The sequence below is a fragment of the Benincasa hispida genome, chromosome 3, assembly GCF_009727055.1.
Source record: "Benincasa hispida cultivar B227 chromosome 3, ASM972705v1, whole genome shotgun sequence".
Lineage (NCBI taxonomy): Eukaryota > Viridiplantae > Streptophyta > Magnoliopsida > Cucurbitales > Cucurbitaceae > Benincasa > Benincasa hispida.
The window spans coordinates 17,177,010-17,195,551 of NC_052351.1; the positions used below are offsets into that span (position 1 = coordinate 17,177,010).

Below are 18,542 nucleotides of genomic sequence, written 5' to 3' on the forward strand. Positions count from 1 at the left end.
TACATTGATAAGTAGCGTCGGCATTCTTCAACCCGAAGGGCATTACCTTGTAATAGTATATCCCATTTGGGGTTCGAAATGCCGTCATTTCCTTGTCTGCGAGGGCCATCCGTATCTGGTTATATCTGGAAGATCTGTCCATGAAGGATAGGGCCTCATATCCCATTGTCGCATCGACCATGATTTCTGTGATGGGCAATGGAAAATCGTCTTTGGGACAGGCGCTGTTTAGGTCGTGAAAGTCAACACAAACACGAAGCTGTCCATTCTTTTTTCTAACCGGGACGTGTTGGCTATCCACGTTAGATATTTAACTTCAGGAATGAACCCAGCCTCAATCAGTTTATTGACCTCAACCTCAATCTGGGGGATAAGTTTTGGCCGAAAGCGTCGTTGAGCCTGCTTAACGGGTCGACACCCCTGTTTGATCGTGAGATGGTGGACTGCTACTTTTGGATCTAGTCTCAGCATCTCTTTGTATGACCAGGCGAGAATATCCCTGTATTCGGTGAGTAAACTCATGTATTCGTCCTCCTCCTTTTCCGAGAGAGACGCACTGATGAAAGTCGGACGCGGCTCTTCTATGGTGCCCAGATTGACCTCTTTTAGCTCATCCACCGTGGATTGACCACCGTCCTCTAGCCCTTACGAAGCGTCCTCCACTTTCTCTTCGGTCGTACCTTCTTCGGATTCTTCGGTGATGGTGATGTGGTGGCACGAAGTTTCGCCTTCCTCCTGCTCTAGATTTCCATTCTGAGGATTGGTGAAAACGACGTTGTGCCTCTTTACTTTGAGTGTGCCCTCACTTGTGTTTAGAGTAACTAAGGTCTTTCTCTTCATGCGTGAGGGGATGGTACTACGGATTTCTCCATCACTTCTTGCCTCTCCTGATGGCTTCTGGTCCGATAACGCTTCAGCGTTTTTAAGGTTGATTCGCTGCCAGATGGACGCTCGAGGTATCAGCCCCCTCTTTCTTGTAGTTGTTTCGAGGGCGTCAGCGCAGGATCTTCCTTTCCCCTTTGTCTTACTAGGGACATATTGATCGAGGAGATATTTAGCCCTCTCGTGCTTTAAGCGATCAAAAATGGGAGTGCGGGGTTTTCTTTCACTCTCATTTGGAACTGTGCCTAGTCTTTCGAAGGCTGACGGTTGCACCACCACTGGCGATTGACAGATGATTTTCTCATTTTCTTCATTTGGCAGAGTTAACCTTCGAAAGACTAAGCGTCGAGTATCTCTGGGAATAGTATGGAGGCTTCCCCTTTCTGCTTCTGTCATGCTTAATCTTTCGAAGACCAAGGCGCGTGCGGCAGGTGGTCTAATACGATCGAAGGCTGAAGCTCTTTTATCTTTGTCCTCTTTCTTTCCTGTATCATTAACTTCTTCCGCAGTGATATGATTGTTGTTGGCCACTTTCCCCTTCGCCTTTCTGATTATGCAAAGTGGCTCTAATGGCTCATATCCGAGACCCGCCCTCGACGTGGGTATAGCGTGTCCCTCTTGCAAAAGCTTCTTTTAGGTTGGCGAGAATCGGGGTTGCTCGTAAATCTTCAAACTTTTAAACTCAGTGTGAGTTGTGAAGTCATAGTCCACCTTCGCCAATAGCTTGTAAGCTTTGGGATCGAATCTGTCTTTCGTTCGCCTCTCGGGCAGCTTTGACCAGTCACTTCTGCCTCCGGCTTGTGGACTTCCTGCTTCGTTATCGGCATGAGGGGTGTGATGAAACTCTTCTTTAGAATTTCTATGTCGCCGACCTGCAAACCTTTTAAGCATTCCGTAAAAGGTAACTTACCCTTGTTTCGTCTAGACAAAGGGACGTAGCGCAGAATCGAAAGTTTTGAGGCTTTCTTGCCCCTCACCACGGATGTTTCTCCAACGTCGAGGGACATTCTATTCTCTTTTAGGCTGGAGGCTCGTACCTTGCTACCTGCCCTTTTCTCCATGTCTACTGATGACTTCGACCGGGATCCACCCACTTTCTTTGTCAACAAGTTCTCTGTCGGCATCGTCTCACCAGAATTCTCGCTCTTTAGGTAAAACTTTGCATTTGCAAAGTGAGACTCAACTTCAGAAAACGGATTAGAATCTGCTTCGACCTTCTTAATCCCGTCTTGGTAAAACTTGAAACACTGATGTAGTGTCGATGTAATCACACCATTCCCATGAATCTAAGGGCGTCTCAATAGCAGTTTGTAGGTGGTCTTTGAGTCTATCACATGAAACAGCGCGTCAGCCTTCAGATCGCCAATGAGGAGCTCCAAGCATATCATGCCTATCGCCCTTTGGCTGCCTTGATTGAAACCCTGAATTACTAATTTACTGTTTGATAGCTCTTTCATGAGTATGCCCAATTGTTTCATAGTCGTCTTTGGAATTATATTGATGGAAGATCCGTTGTCGATAAGGATTCGACCCACTCTCTGTTCTCGAATGTATCCAGAGACGTACAAAGGTCTATTATGAAATTTGGATCCCAGTAGCAGATCTTTGTCTGAGAAGCCTATGGATGTGCAACACAAGGCATAAGCATGTGCTGCGGGGGTCGATGCACCAGAGGTGTTGGATTCTAACAACGCTTTAATAAGGGTCGTCTTAGCTTCTGGCGGGAGTGAAAGCAGGTTGTCTATGTTGAATAGTGACAAACCCTTTGGTTCTTCTGTCGACTTTAATGGGCCTGGAATGGTATCTTCCTTTTCCTTGATACTGACAGCATGACATGTGACAATCTCTGGTATCTCCTCTGAACCCCAATTGCAGAAGTTCTTAGGGAGGAAATCTGCTAAGGTCATCTGTTTTCTGGGACGAGGAATATCCTTGTCTCTCCCGTCGACAGCCTTGGACCTTTGAGCCTTTTTCCTAACCTTCCCTTTTTGTGCCTTGCTCCCTCCCTTATAGTTTCTATGAGAGCGTAGCTCTTTCTGGATAAAGTCCAGTCTTTCCTTCTTACGGCGCGCCACAAGGATTCAACCTTCGTTATCGTCATCGTCAATGCGCTCTTTTTCGTTTGGAGTGTCTGTAGTTTGGAACTCCAGCAGAAACCGCACAACCACAAGTTCGAAGCTCCCAAACTGGATCGAACTCTCCCTTTCTTCATAAAATATGGTTGGTGGCGCCACGTTTGGAGTTACCGTCATCGCAATATGATTCATTTGGAGCACCTCGTCTAGATCCAACTCTATTTTCTTTTCAAGGGCCAATTTGAGGATCAATTCCTTCAGTACGAAACATTTTTCGACCGAGTGGCTAATGACCCTGTGATACTTGCAGTAGTTGGGATCATCCACCTTGCCGGCCTGTTCCGATCGTCTACATTCTGGCAGTTGGATAAGGTGATTCTCCAGTAGTTGCTCAAGCATATCCGCTACGTCAGAGTCGGGGAATGGGTAGACTTTTTCCTATCGTTCCTTTAGGGTTGGGTGACGTCTTTCGCTTTCTTGGTTTTTCTTCTCTATCTTTTTTTCTTTCGCTTTTGAGGAAAACTTCAATAGAATTGTATTAACGACCATTGATTCCTTCGTGGCGCCCTTCACAATTTTCTCGGCGCTCTTCACCTCCTTCTTGTTTTTCCTCGGTTCGTGGTTTAGAAAGTCCCTCGTTCCTCTGTTGGCGATACTTAGCTAATGTCGTGAGTGCGGGTCGCCAATTCTTCAAAGGTACGAGGCTTTATCCCCTGTAGGATATAGAGGAGTTCCCAGTGCATACCCTGCGTGCATATTTCCACAGCAGACAATTCGGTGAGTCGATCTTTGCAATCCAGACTTAGAGCTCTCCATCGGTTGATATAGTCGATGACTGGCTCCTCTTTCCGTTGTTTGGCGTTCGTCAGCTCCATCATGCTGACGGTGTGCCTGGTGCTGTAGAAGCAATTCAAGAATTCTCTTTCAAGTTACTCCCAGCTGTCAATCACCTCAGGCTCCAAGTCTGTGTACAAGTCAAAAGCGTTCCTTTTGAGGGTTCTGACGAACTGTTTGACTAGTAGGTCTCCCCTTATTCCCACATTTTCGCATGTTTCTACGAAGTGGGCGATGTATTGCTTTGGGTTGCCCTTTCCATCGAATTGTTGGAACTTTGGGGGCTGATACTCTGCAGGCATTCTCAAGTTGTTGATCCTCTGGGTGTATGGCTTGGAATACATGAAGAAAGTTTGGGCCGACCCTCCATATTAAGCTCTTATGCAGGTCATGATCATGTCTTGTAGTTTTTGGACCGACAAAGAGGCCATCAAGGCTGACTGTTGCAATTAGTTTTCTTGTAGCATGGTCTTCCCCTTGTCGATTGCTTTGATCGTAGGTGCTTGGCTTGATTCAGCAGCCTCTCGAGACTGCATTAGTTTTCTTGTAGCATGGTCTTCCCCTTGTCGATTGCTTTGATCGTAGGTGCTTGGCTTGATTCAGCAGCCTCTCGAGACTGCATTTGTTCTTTCAAGGCAGCGATTTCATGGTCTCGCTCCTCGACGGCTTTCTTCAGAAAGTTAATCTTCCTTTCCATTTTAGCCATGGCCACTTTCGTCGTCACATCCGCCATCATGACAGAAATTACATCTGGCGGTGAATCTCTTTTCAGCCTGCTGGATGCGAAAGTAGAGTTTTCGAACAAAGGGTTTTCCTTGATGACAACCCCACTTTGTGAGGATTCCATCATTTGCCTCAAGATGTCGTGGGCAATGGGGGAGCTCTGCTCTTGCTCCTGCGTGATTTCTCTTGAGCGGCCACGGGTGACCGGTCCCTTGTACGAGCCGTTTGTGGAGGAAGCTTTGGATGCCATCCTCTTAGGAGATTTGGATGCCACCTTCTTAGGCGCCATTTGGCTTGTTTGAATGCTGAGAAAGAGATGGGAGGTAGAGAAGTCCCACTGGGCGTGTCAATTTTGTTCACACAAGATTTTCGAAGAAATGTGTTTCGTGGAGTTGAACTCGAGTCCATGTTGATGTTGAAGTTGATTTGATGCGATGTGGTTCGATCTCTAATACTTGATCCTCTAATTCTCTTTCAGTTAGATGAATGTGTTAGACTTGGAGAAGAAAAGTACCGAACGTTCTTGAAGTAGAAGTCTTGGAAGCTTGAAGTAGAAGTCTTGGAAGAGTCTCTGGGTCTTCAAGGGTCTTCTGTCTTATAGGAGTGCAACTTCAGGAGATTGGGTCCTCTGAATGTAGAAAATGCTGCCCCTACAATTGAAGAGAACTTCTCTACTTATAGAGTTCTCAGGTAGGCTTCGTGGTCTTGGTTAGTCCATGGGCCTGACCCTTAGGCCCAATTAGTTGGTTTTGAGTTTGATCTGAGATTTGGGTCCAATTCAACTCTTTTTTTTTTTGTAGTTTGGACTTTGAACCAAAATAATAATATCAAATTGGGCCAATTTAATCTCATCTGATTCAACCGCGTGACGTCATCAAAACTGGTCTTCAATTTAATTCGGAACATGTCTCAACTTCTAATTGGACCCAAAGTTAATGATTTAGAAATTCTTCATTAATTTAGCAAACGACGTGGTGACTTGTGATTGGTCCAAAATTTTATCCTTCAACAGAGATAATATAAATTCATATCATCCCGATGCAAATCACTTACAAATTATGATACAATATTAAAAATATTTATTATATAATATATGTCTAAATCGACATATTGTAGCCGTTAAAGAGACTTAGTAATAACATGATTGCATATTAATGTTTTTTAAGTCTATATATATAAGCAAATACATAGGGACCAATGGACAGTCGACAAACACACAAACCTTCAAAATCAAAACATCTAATTCGAAATTAAAGAGGAAAGAAAAGCGGCATATCAAATCAGACACGAATCTTCAAATAATTTATTTGGTTGTGGAAATTTACGAAACCCAACAAAATTTAATTGTTGATCTTCCTGCAAGTCTTTCTGATCTCACCACTCGAGCCCGTCAATGGGGAAATATTACCCATTTTAATCATAGACTTGGCGAATTGCTCGAAGAACAGCTCGCTGTTGTCGGCGTATTTCTTTACCAAAGCGGCCGACGCGTCGTTTCCGGTGAGGAGAACTTGGTCGGAGTTGAGAAGCCCTTTGAAACCAACTAAGTTTTTGAAGTAGCTGTTGTCGAATTTGGTCGGGCTGACGTAATCGAGGAAAAAGAGGTTATTGTCACCGCCGGATCTCGGGCAACGGCTCCGGAGCTCCGCCGCGTACGACTGCGGAAGGGTTTTGTCGGGTTTTCCATTGCCGTTCTGGTTGTATAGCCTCTGCCTGAAGCTGGTGCACCTTGAATTTCCGATGGTGTGGCCTCCTGCAGCCAAAACAGGACGATCAAGTGTGAACACGGGTCAAAATGGTCAAAAATAAATTTGGGTAATGATTTTGGTCCCTTCAGTAACTTTTTTTTAAACTATTTAATAACAATTTAGTTAAAGTATTTTATTTAAAAAAAAAAAAAAACTAAAAGAACGTTTTTAAAAACTTGATTTTGGAATTTAAAATTTGTTAAATATTCAACCATTATACTCATAAAAAAATGTAACTTATAAGAAATGTTAGAAAAAATATACTTAATTTTTAAAAATAAAAAATAGATATAATTATTAAACGAGACCTTAATTTTTAGTTTTTTACTTTTGAAATTTATGTGGATTATTCTTTTCCTTTTTAAAAATACATTTTCTCTTAAATTCTATACTATGAACTTTACCTTTCTTGAAAAAGAGTAAAATACACACCAATTGTTAGTTAAATTTTAAAAACTAAAATAAATTTTTGAAAACTAAAATCTTGTTGGATAACAGATTCGTTTTGTGTTTTTTGTTTTTTGAAATTTATTTAAAAACAAAAAAATAAGTTTTTGAAAACTATATTCTTTTCCTAGTTTTTGAAAGCATCGACTTAGTTTTTTAAAATATTAGAAAATATAGAAACTTAAAGGTAGAAGCATTATTTATAGAATTGTTTTCAAATATAACAAAATGAACCAAAATATTTATATGATATAACAAAATTTAACGACGAGATAGGCACAGACCATACTCTATCACAATTTATCGTAGATAAACTGTGATATTTTGTTATATTTGTAGATATTTTCTAACAATTTTGTCATTTAAAATAATATTCCTTATTTATAAGTTTAAGTTTCGGACTAAATTGTAATGAAATAGAGTCCAATGTTTTACGTTCTAAAATCCAGCTTGATTTTCTAAAATATTAGTTAAAAGTGAATAAAAAAGGAAGAAACTAGAGTTTATGAGTTCAATTTTCAAAAATTAAATGATTAGCATAGGAATCTAAATTCTTAATTTTGTAGGTAATAGATCAAGTTAAATGATTAACTTTAAAATTTTGAAAGTTTGAGAACCTGATAGTTATTTAAACATTTGAGTGTAAATAAAACTTTAAACTTTAAACTATTAAGCTTAAATTACAAGTTTTCACTATGAGTTTTTTACGTGTCACCTTGAGCATAGTTAGATATTCATTTTATTTATCAAAAGTATATATTTATAATAGTTGAACTATGTTCAAAATGTAATGTAACTAACCAGTCAAGGATATTATAACTCGACAGTTTTCAGTTAAGAAAGAAAGAACCCAAAAATATACCAGATAAGGCAACAAGATCAACAATGTCAAGTCCTTGGTTTTGGAATCTATTGAGAATGGTTTGGAAAGTATTATTTGGAGCTGGAATGTTATTGTTGGAGCCACTCAGACTTGCAGTTCTTGAGTCCTTCCTTCCCAATGGAACCTCCCAAGATGGTCCACCTGTCTGTCAATATATAAATTTCAAGTTGAGAATGATTTGATTTGACCATTCGAAACAACAAAAATATACACACGGCACATACAATGACAGTGGAATCTCTTGCCGCCAAAGCCAAGATGTCAGCACAAGAAACAGTTTGTGGACACTCTTTCTCCAATGCAGATTTGATCTCATCAATCACCTCAAACCCTCTAGCCGAGTTCTTATTTGGGTTCGAATTCTTTTCGCTCCTAATACTTCCACTGCTGTCTAGCAATAGTGATGCATCGCACCCCTGAATTATTGGTTAACTTAAAAGCTTAAAATAATTTAAACAAACAAATTACGATAAATTTAATTAAACAAACACAAGGTCGAAAAGGACAAAGAAGACTAGTGAAATTGACCTGAACAAAACAGTCATGGAAATGAAGTCTAAGAATAGAAGCAGCAATACGAGGTTCTCTAGCAAAAGCCTTTGCCATAATGGATTTCACTATTTCTTTAGCTTTGGGGCATGAATGGTCATAATATTGGGGGTACAGAGACCCAAAGCCACCATTAATTCTGCTACAGAAACAGAGTGGAGCAAAGGCAAGAAGGGAAAGAACAAACACAAATCTCAAAACAAGCTTGGCCATTTTGAAATCTTTTCAAGACCAAAACTCTAACATGGAATGTTGCTGTGAAAGGAGTTGAAATGGGTAGTGACTATTTATAGAGGAGACTTTGTAGAATGGTCATGTCTTTTGAAAAGAGAGGACACTAAAAATTATGGATTTGGTAGCTAACTTTCAGTGTAGGTAAGAGTTGGTGTAGCTTTTAATGTGCTTTGTATTAGTCTTATGCTTTATCAGCATGCTTAGGGAATTACCCTATTGAATCTTTCTTATCAAAGTAGTGATAAAAGGCGATATTTACTTAACTCAAATTTTTGGGTTTAATAGTAATTTTGTGTCATAATAAAAAATGACGTATTCGAATTTATGTAATCTCATTTTTTTCTTAATTAATATTTATTTTTGCTTGTTAAAATCTTGTACAAAATTTCAAGTCCACGAAGAAAGAAGAAGATTAGATTATTAAAAGAAAATAATTAAATTTATCATAACTCGTCAAAACGAGTAATTCAATTGATTGGTTTAATAAATCATTACAAACCTCGTAACAATGAATATGCCCATTAAATTTACTGTCAAACTTAGCTGCAGGGTCCAATCAAAATGTTGGCAATCTTTGAGTTAAATAATTAGTGGGTGAGTTTGTCAACAGAGCAGGTGAGGTTAAAGATTGTTCTCTTTTGACCCTTTGTTTTCCTTTCGCACTATTTTCTTCTTCTGATAATTAATATTCCGTTTTTGGGGGACTTTCAGTCCTCCCCTTGTTTGCTTCTTAGTTTCTAGAAAATAAAAGTGAGCTTGAAAGTTGAAAAGGGAGAAGCCCAAAAGGGCATGGATTCCTTCAAAACCCCTACTTTACATTTCATTTTTTTTTGTAAATTTAGTTTAATTTTTGGTCATTGTTGAGGTAATTATGTTTAGTAGTTTCTTTAGTACAACAAATGTAGATTATGGAAGATATACATCTTATGTTAACTATTGTTGAATTATGTTCATGTTGTATTTTATGAAATTAAATCTTCAATCAAGAAAACAAAAGTCCTTATTTGTTCTCTTTAATCTTGTCCTCTCATTAAACTTTGATTAAACATATCCTTTCATTATTTAGAAATGGATTAGAAAATTAGGTCAACATAACCAAACAGATAATATAAGACACAAAAATAAACATAAAAGATAAAGAAAAAAGTTGTGGGGTAGCAGTTAGGACAACTACTACTTTTGACCATAATTTTTAATTTCCAAGGGATCCTAAACAGAAGTGAAAATACATAATCGGTATTTTTTTTATTGCTCTTTCTTCCACTTTTTATCTATAGCACAAATCATATTTGTCAAATGGTTCAATCTGATTAAACAGTTCTGTTCAGACAGCATTTGTTATCAATTTCAAAGAAAATGATATAGAAAACTTCACTAAAGTTGCAATTCATATCATAGTAGGTTGGGATATTGCTTCTCCATATAATATTTGTCAATGAATGGTACAAAAAGTAGGAACTTATTTAATTTACTATATAGAACAAAAATTTATCTTTAAAAAAAAAAAAAAAATTTAAAAACTGAAGCGAATTCTCTATATCCTAAACCTTTAAACTCTCCAAGCCAGATGGGTAAAAAGTCAAATTTCATCTCATCATTATTAGTGCTTTCAATGTCAATATTTCTTATAATTATTAGACAACTTCAACATTTTGTTAACATGACTACAACATTTCTAAGAAGACATTACTCCATCTTGTATAATTCAACTCTTCAGTTTATGAAAATATGGATAGAAATATCTGACATGTTGATAGCTTCAAAATCTAAGTTTTACCTAAATCCCTGTGCCTATATTCCTTGATCCAATGGCAAAAAGGCAAATTCCTTTAATAAACTCTCCAAGAGTTAAAAAATCTGAAACAGAGAGACATTCATATTGAACCATAATTTTTCTCAGTTGGTGTCCAAGTCCGTCGAGAAGAGGAAGAAGATGGTGAGCGATCCCAGGAGGCTTCACTGACGAACCCATTATTGATGCCTTCAGCTCTCGGGTAGCTCTGTCCTGCACCACTCACCTAAATTTTATGGATAAAAATTCAAACATCTCAAACAAGGTTCTACTAAATCTGACAAGAAAATGCAAGCCTTGAAAAGATACAAGTATAAGCTAGTAACACCCTGAAAATTATTGGAGGTTATGTGAATTATGCTAAATCGACTGTTGTCGAGAATGAGAAGACAAGAAACTTCAAGGACTTCATTTTGATACTGGGAAAAAGACTCCAGAGAGGAGATGACATACATGCATGGCCTGGTACTGAATAAGAATAAGAACTACCAACGAACATAAATAATGAATAAGAATTACAAACGAACAGTACAAGATGTGCTCCAAAGGAAACTTTTTAGCTCCCATAAACTTTTTGGTTTCTTGAAAGAGTGGTTGCATTGAAAAGAAAGATATCTGGTAACTTAATTTTACGTCAAAAAGGGGGCTGTAAACTTACAGTTTCCAAGCAGGCGGATAGTAGTGCCATGCCAGGCAATGCATCAATTCCACGCTACATGCAGATGCAATTGATTCAACATAAATATCGAACAATAACAGTAGATTTCATAGAAAAGAAATCTGACCACAATGGCACCGGAAAATAGCGTACCTGGCCTTGCACTCGGGCCTTATAGACAAATCCTCCACAGCAAAATAGTGATGCTATGACTACGAATCTGCTCATGCAAATTTTTGCAGGCATCAAAACCATAAAAAATATTTTAAACAGGCTATTGAAAAGTAAATGTACGGCTTTTTCCCCTAGTTGATCAAATAGAGCACAATACTGCAGCAGAACAGGTCATTTCAATGAAGCTACCACAAATCGCAATCATCTAGATGATAAGAATTTCTAAGCCACCCAAAGCATGCAGAGTTAGACCCTGGCCCCAGTTACTATGAAAAAAAATATCCAGACTATAAAGCATCCAAACTAGTTTAACACCTAAAAATCTAGATACTTATCGTAGACAGATGATATTGAATACTCGTGTCTACCAAGAAGATTAAGAAAAACTTGACATACATGCAAGAGAGTATTCCAAATGTGGCCCATCCTTTCATAGAATCCCCTTGTACGTCCTGCCTTTTTTCTGCAAAATAAAGCTAGACTTAGAAGGTTTAATTTTCACCCCTTAAAAAAGTCAATGTTGTATTTCCTGGATTACAATAAGTTCAGTTTTTACTACAACTAATTTAAAGATTGCTTGGGTGATATGTTTCTTGAGAAAGATAGACTCTTACCACACATTTTGGTAAGAAAAAAACTAATTGGTTCATAATCAGCCACAGGGATTGTGACATTAACTTCATATGGAAGGTCTCTAGCAACATCACCTGTTTGCAACAATATGAGGGTTATAAATATTGATAAGTTATTGAGAAAGCCAGGTAAAAAAGCATCCTACATCTCCAGTCAATCATCAACATTGAGGGTGACAAAGTTGTAGGGTAGCTCCCAGATGCCCCTGAGCCTGATACTTTCACCTCTAGTCCCTTTTCTGGAGAAACCTGCAAATGTTTTAATCAAATTGCATCAGCTACAAAGCATATCAATTTTTCAATTTTTTATTCAACTAACTGGGAACATGATACCTGAATGATTGGTTTCTGTACCAAAGAGGAAAGTGATGCAATGGCAGTCATATAAAGAACCACACCAGTCTGCTCTGTGCTGAAGCTGAAGATGTAAACGTGAGAAATAACTGAGATGAATTGATCTTCTATCATTATCAAAGTGACAGAATATAATGGAGGGCTATCAGGCGGTGGACTTTTACCTGAATGCATGGTGTGGTTTCTCAAAGCCTAATTGAGTCAAACCATTGTAAACCTGAGTATTAAAGTACTTCTTGGTAAATAATTCAATCTAAGTATGTCAACTTGAAATGACATAAGTTTCTTACAATTTCCCAGGATCGGGGGTGAAAACCAACAGTAAATCCTTTGAAAACACGTGGGCCTTTATTCGCACAAGGAATGGCAAGATCAACAATAACTCTGAGGCAGATAACATTTATAAATGAGTTCCCTTCTCTGAGACAAGAAAACTTCCCCTTTCTCGAAATTATGTTTCAAATCCCAGAGCATTAAGAAGAGTCCCTGACCCTAACCAGCCTTCTAAATTTTGGACTATGCTTCTCAATATTAACTGCTTGCTTCTTTTTTTCACCCATAAAAAGTTTCCGATCATTCAATTTATGAAGAATATTAACGATAATAAGGCTGGCTTCCACGTTCATTCATGAAATCAGATGAATTGTGCAGGATAGAGATGTTGTATGCCTGCTTTATATATGATTAACACTACAACACTAACACATAATGTAATATTATAGAGAAAATTCTCTATCAGGCTGATAAGCCCCGAGGTCCATGTTTCTCGAGTTAAAAGAATGGGGTGCAGGGAAGGTGGTGCAACTGCAGAACAGAAACAAAATGAACATTTAAGGAACGAGTGCAGTACTGTATTTTTCTGTCTGAGGGTGCATCAAGAATTGCTGGATGAGAATGGGCCCAATCAAGTTAGATGTGAAGTTGTTAGAAACATGGATAGAATATTAGAAGAAAGCAGGAAAGAGACAGGTTCTCCAAATTCCTGTAATGGTGGGCTGAGGTTTCAACCTCAAGCCACTGCCATTGATTCGTTACATTTCCACGTGATACAATAGTAACAATGAGGCTAATTGTTATCATGGGCAAACGAGGCAACAGCGAATGCTAACTGCTCCCATAAACTATACTCCAATTGATTAAGAACTTCAGATGACAGATGCTTTACTTTAATATTCTATACTATTCTCTTCACATTGGTAAAAGGAAGTGTTTAGCCCAGCCATCGACAAATATGCACTTGAAAGAAACAACTATGCATGGTTTTCAAGAAGATTTGTAACCCATGCTTCAAAAAAAAAAAAAAAAAACAGAGAGATAGAGAAAGAAAGAAGAAAGTTTCCATTCAGCTACTCGTGAAAACCTCAAAATCATCATTCAAGGATTGCATACATGTTAAGATTCAGCGAATTGAAAATTTTCACTCTTTTAAAGAAATCTAGGTTTCTGCACAAGACCTGCAACTGGACTCATGAGTGATATTGCAGATGCATCCCAGACCACCTATAATCAGATGAATGAATATGCATCGTCATTAGTTGAAACATTTTCCAAGTGCACTAAGATCAAACATGTTTATACAATTCTCAGGAAAGGCAGATAGAGCACTGCTCAAAGAACTAAGAATTAGACAGTGCAGGATAATGAATATAGAATAAAAGTTGCTAATAGAATAAGTTAGGTAAATACGAGAGTCAGAGGGTTCATTGTTGGTGATGGTTAAGTTCTAGCCATCAGGTTTTGGCCATGGCTAGATGGCCTTTCATTTTACTTTACCTAAGCTTTCCCCAGTTTCTACAGTCTAGCTTTAAGCAATAATATATGTTCGAGGATTTCTAGAGTGAGAGATAGTGGATGGATCCTAATTTTATGAGGAAATTTGAGGGTTGGTTGAAACAATAGTCAACTCTCACAAATGAGAAGATCCAAAGTATATTCTTTGAAAAAGCATAAGTTTCTTTGAGAGAGAGAGAGATAGAACCAAGGAGAATTTGATACTTCATGAGAAGCCATACCTTTACATTGTCCATTTAAACAACTTCCACATATAACATTTACCTGAAATGAGAATTTGAAACTTCATGAGAAGCCATGAATTTAAATACATAAGTTTGAAGGATTGAAAGATAGTTCCAAAATAAAAACCCACCAGAGCAGTCCTCCCCAATTTGTCATAACTCTGCTCACAAGAAGTCAGGTCACCATAGTAATAATCCTGAACAGATGGAAATTGAAATGATAATGATATCAAGGTCCATAGCAACCAACAACTTATATTACCCAAAAAAAGGACTATAAAGGGGAGACGAGGAGTCTCCCAGACAGAGTTGGTTAAGCAATAATTTAGAACTCTTTTAAGTCTTCGTTATCACCATCCTTAAAAAGAAAATGGTTAAATTGTAAGATTGGCCCAGAACTTTTAAGTTATCTTTTCAGTTCCCATACCTTAAAAAAATTCTAATAGGTCCTTGAACTTTCAAGATTATGTCTATTTGATCTTGTACTTTAAAAAAGGAACTTCTGATAGGCCCATAAACTTTCAAATGTTGTAGCTAGTAGATCCTTACTATTAACCTCACCAATTTAATAGTCATATTGATGTAGTACACAGACTATATTGCTTAAAGATTACATGCTAAGCTAGTTTTAAGCAATTCCAAGTGTTTGATGACATAAATGTTACACAAACGCCAAGGGGAAATGAGAACAATAAAGTAATAGCTGAAAATTAAATCAGAATTGAATTACAATGGAAACATAAAAGCATTCCAAATAATGCATCTTGAATAGAAAATCTTGTGAAGCCTTCAGAAAGAGAGCACCAAGAACTTTTACTGGACATAAACATTTCACTAATGGAGTTAGTAATGTACATATGTTAGATACAAATTAAAAGTTCAAGGGCCTTTCGTAATCTTCTTCAAAGTAAAAGAACTAAATAAACAAAATTCTAAAAGTTGAGACTTGTTAGAAAGAAACTTTTAAAAGTACAAGGAGTAACTATACACAACCCTAAAAATTCAAAGACCAAACTTATAGTTTCAAGATCATGCTGCTTCCACTCCAAGAAAAGCATTTGGAAAAAAAGTGACTAACTTAAGTGGGGTTTGTACCCATCTTTCATTTTACACCATCAGGTTTGGACTATCTGTCAATAATTTACTTAGGCAATCTGTCCCTTCTTTCCCATTTCCCCTTGCAGTTCATTCGTTAGACAATACAGTACTCTATTTTCACTAAACTCAACTTACTTGTCTTAAATAGAGAGCACTTTTGTAGGATAGCCTATGTTATCATCCATGAGAAAGAAACTAAAATAAACATCCATTTTCGTTAGAAACAAAGCTTACTTGAACAAAGTTGGCATGTCCTGAACCAGAGACAAGGTAATTGAATTTGTCAAATCGACCAAAATCTACATATCCCTGAATAATCAGGAACAAAAGCACTAGATGTGAATGAGGCTGCCCAATCCGTTGAATCAATTAACAAAAAAGGAAGGAAAATATGAACTTTCCAAAGACAAAACATAGCTTGAACATGTTCAAGAGGTAATAAAACAGCCAGCATGTAATAGCCTCCAGACCTTGATTCACCATAGTCATGGACTCACAACTACATATCAATAATTAACTTTTTAGGGGGCGTTTGGGGCAAGGAGTTGGTTATTATAGTTGGATTATAATAGTTTGTATTTGGGACGTAGATTATTTTAGTTTGGGTTTTAATAGTATGTGTTTGAAGTGTAAACTATTTTAGTTTGAGAAGGAAACAGTAAGCACAATAACAAAGAATAAAAAAAATGATGAATGTAAAATAATAAAAACTGTAGCAAATTGTAAATATTGTAGGAAATGGGGGTTTTGAAATAGTGTTGACTGTAGCTAATTGGGAAATACAAAATAGTATTTACTGTAGTAAGAGGTGATTATTATAGTCTTAGGATAGTTCTTATCCCAAATATACCCTTAAAGTCTAAAATTGTTCTTCAAAAATAAAATTTATAAATGATATGAAGAAAAAGAATGCAAATGCATGACCTTCCGTTAATTGTCATAAAAAAAAAAAAAAAAAAAAACTATATTAGTCCTTTCAGAGCGAGAACCTGCAACCATGAAATGAAGGGCACAAACTATTGTAGAACGTTTTTAACTACAGCAAGCATAAAAGAATGAATGAAGTCAATGCAATTCTTCTCAGCCATTTTGACAGTTCCTTGAGAATAGTTAACTCAAAAATGAAATAGAGACCAACATCTTTTGGGCTAAAGAAAGTATATCTATTTTCAAGAACTCCTCCACTCTAACCCTTAACCATTTATAGATGGAATCCCAAAGGCCAAAAGTGGTAGATATAATGTAAAGAATGACGTGAATATATAAACCTTTCTTCATCAAATAAGGCACTAAGAGGCTACATGTAATATTCCTCTGATAAAACATATCTTCAAAATAATCAAAGCTCATGGTAAAGTAATCTAGCATAAATGTATTACCATTTGTGATCTACTTTCCACATCTTTGCAAAACCGAACCACCAAGTCAGAATCCTATATCAAGATATACTTGACTCAATACTGCCTGAATTCATGTATTTATAGATAGGAATTTTAAATATAATAAAATGCCTCAAGTTTCATTATTTAATTAAGAAAAAGAATATCACCTTCCCATCGTATTCAAATGGTTGTCCAACCCAGCTACTCTAGTTGTAGAGTTAAGTAAAGCTAAAAACATAATAACGCCAGAAGCATAATTGAGGAACAGGCAATATGAAGGAGAAGTTAATTTCAGTTCAGGTTTAGCAAACGGAAACAAAATGTTCGGTATGACAGATGAAGATGCTAATATTGACTGGTCCACCAAATTTAACAACCAATTAAGAAAATCCACTTAAAGACAGAAGAAATTTTATGGAAAAGGTCTCCTAAAATGAATCTGTTGCTAATTACAATTCACAAGCCTCCAGAAGGATCCGTTTGAGATAAGGTAAATTCAAGAAAGATCACAATCAGGAAAGCTACAGAAAGGTCAACCTAGATTTGGTTGTTTTACAAATGCAAATTGCTCAACCTAGACTTGGTTGTTTTACAAACGCAAACTGCTTCCCCATCTCCCAATTAACTGAGTATTGATAATTCGTATTACCAAACCTAGGTCCTTAGTAAGTTGTAACATATACCATACTATGTAGGATACAAAATCAATAATGTGACTAGAATTGTCAAAAACATAGCAACTGGAACTTGGCACTGCAATTGCATTCATTTCAACAGCCTGTAAAAGGACACCTAAAACAAAGAAAAATCTATAAGAGATAAAGGTAGATACAACATTTTGAAAAGGGACAAAATATGTTGAATGAAGCAAGCTTACTAATGAATGCAGTGAAGAGTAGTAAACGTAAAGAACCAATATGATATCTTGCACTCATATTTTTATGTTGCTTTCAACGTTTTGAACATGTCCTGCAGTCTACAAACAAAATTTTGTAAGCTCAGCGGTTGACATATCATGACTACCAAATGACCAGATGAAGATAAATAGCATGAATATTGGTTAATGCCCAATGCTAAAAACCAGATGCTCGAGTTAAAGCGTTCGTCAAGTCAGTGTAGGGCAGGGAGATAGCAGCATCAAATAACGGTAGTGTGTTCAAAATATCTAGGAGAAAACCAAACGTGCAAGACTCGAAAAGGCATGTAGAACCGATTGAAATAGATATTCAATTCAAGGAATGAATAAAACTTAAATGCAATACTACATTTGCGAATTTGGATCGGTTACAGTTTCAACGCGAGAAAGTGGAAAGTGTGGTTATGTTGAAGGCCAGCTGAATTCGACGCTGGAAACTACTTCCAAAGAAGATGATGAAGAGAAGGAAAACGAAATTACCTGAAACCTTGAACTGAATAGCCCCGTTTTGTTGCTCTTCACTGAATCAGAGGGCTGGATTTCGAGAAATAAGGGATGAATACGCGAAAACATGCGATTATGGCCATTACACCAGAAACGCGGGCATTTCATGGTAATAATTAATTTCTATTCAGAAAAATAAAATTTTTTAAAGAAAAAGTCTTAACATTACTTAAAATTAGAATAAGACAAAATATCATACATTTACATGTCGAATATTTTCGACTTTTCACTAATTCATATATATATACATACGCAATGTACTAAGAAAAACAATCCACATTAACTTTGTTTTTTTCTTTTTTTTTTACCCTGTTTTTTTTTTTAAAAAAACTTTGTTTTCTTTTACATTACGCCAAGTAATAAGAATATATTTCTAATAATGAGAAAAAAAATATTAAAAATATGAAAATGTTATGAAATTGAGGAGCACAACTGATATAGAGAAAATATAATATAATAATATATAAATATATATAACTAAAATTATGAAAATTTAGTGGAAATTTGAAGTGAATTTCTCACCAATGTGCATGACTTTAAGATCCAACAAATGTCACTATTTATAGGCAAAGTGGCAAGTAGGATGTGGTCTTACGTGGATACCAATCATGAGTAACTACAAGACACATGGACAACATGAAG

General features: G+C 36.9%; 2 protein-coding genes across 5 annotated transcripts; both read right to left on the bottom strand.

The window, feature by feature from the left end:
• Positions 1–5,643: 5,643 nt before the first annotated feature.
• Positions 5,644–8,938, bottom strand: LOC120072905 (peroxidase 72-like). Its single transcript, XM_039025435.1, has 4 exons — positions 8,121–8,938; positions 7,817–8,008; positions 7,572–7,737; positions 5,644–6,267 (listed from the first exon to the last, which is right to left on the bottom strand). Exons 1-4 carry the CDS (start codon positions 8,352–8,354, stop codon positions 5,855–5,857), a joined length of 1,005 nt encoding a protein of 334 aa, XP_038881363.1. The 5' UTR covers positions 8,355–8,938; the 3' UTR covers positions 5,644–5,854.
• A 1,007-nt stretch (positions 8,939–9,945) lies between these two features.
• Positions 9,946–18,015, bottom strand: LOC120074443. 4 transcript variants are annotated; one of them, XM_039027562.1, is made up of 18 exons: positions 17,877–17,976; positions 17,358–17,449; positions 17,181–17,272; positions 16,648–16,686; positions 16,478–16,531; positions 15,333–15,407; positions 14,132–14,197; positions 13,998–14,040; positions 13,440–13,485; positions 12,276–12,369; positions 12,150–12,202; positions 11,965–12,049; positions 11,778–11,880; positions 11,614–11,706; positions 11,396–11,462; positions 10,979–11,045; positions 10,826–10,879; positions 9,949–10,380 (listed from the first exon to the last, which is right to left on the bottom strand). In XM_039027562.1, exons 2-18 carry the CDS (start codon positions 17,413–17,415, stop codon positions 10,153–10,155), a joined length of 1,317 nt encoding a protein of 438 aa, XP_038883490.1. In that variant the 5' UTR covers positions 17,416–17,449; positions 17,877–17,976; the 3' UTR covers positions 9,949–10,152. The 4 variants fall into 4 exon arrangements, with proteins under 4 accessions (XP_038883491.1, XP_038883490.1, XP_038883489.1 ...); XM_039027561.1 differs by having other exon boundaries at positions 9,950–10,380; positions 17,358–17,456; positions 17,877–18,015; XM_039027564.1 differs by having other exon boundaries at positions 10,185–10,393; positions 17,358–17,456; positions 17,877–18,015.
• Between the last annotated feature and the right edge of the window lie 527 nt (positions 18,016–18,542).

Excerpts from the sequence above, each read along its gene's own strand:
- LOC120072905 (XM_039025435.1), bottom strand. The coding sequence starts at position 8,354 with ATGGCCAAGCTTGTTTTGAGATTTGTGTTTGTTCTTTCCCTTCTTGCC. Across the intron at positions 8,009-8,120 it reads TCCATGACTGTTTTGTTCAG|GGGTGCGATGCATCACTATT; the intron begins GTCAATTTCACT and ends CCAATAATTCAG. Across the intron at positions 6,268-7,571 it reads TGATCTTGTTGCCTTATCTG|GAGGCCACACCATCGGAAAT; the intron begins GTATATTTTTGG and ends TTTTGGCTGCAG.
- LOC120074443 (XM_039027562.1), bottom strand. The coding sequence starts at position 17,415 with ATGAGTGCAAGATATCATATTGGTTCTTTACGTTTACTACTCTTCACT. Across the intron at positions 12,203-12,275 it reads ACCCCCGATCCTGGGAAATT|GTTTACAATGGTTTGACTCA; the intron begins GTAAGAAACTTA and ends TTTAATACTCAG. Across the intron at positions 11,707-11,777 it reads GTTGATGATTGACTGGAGAT|GTGATGTTGCTAGAGACCTT; the intron begins GTAGGATGCTTT and ends TGTTGCAAACAG.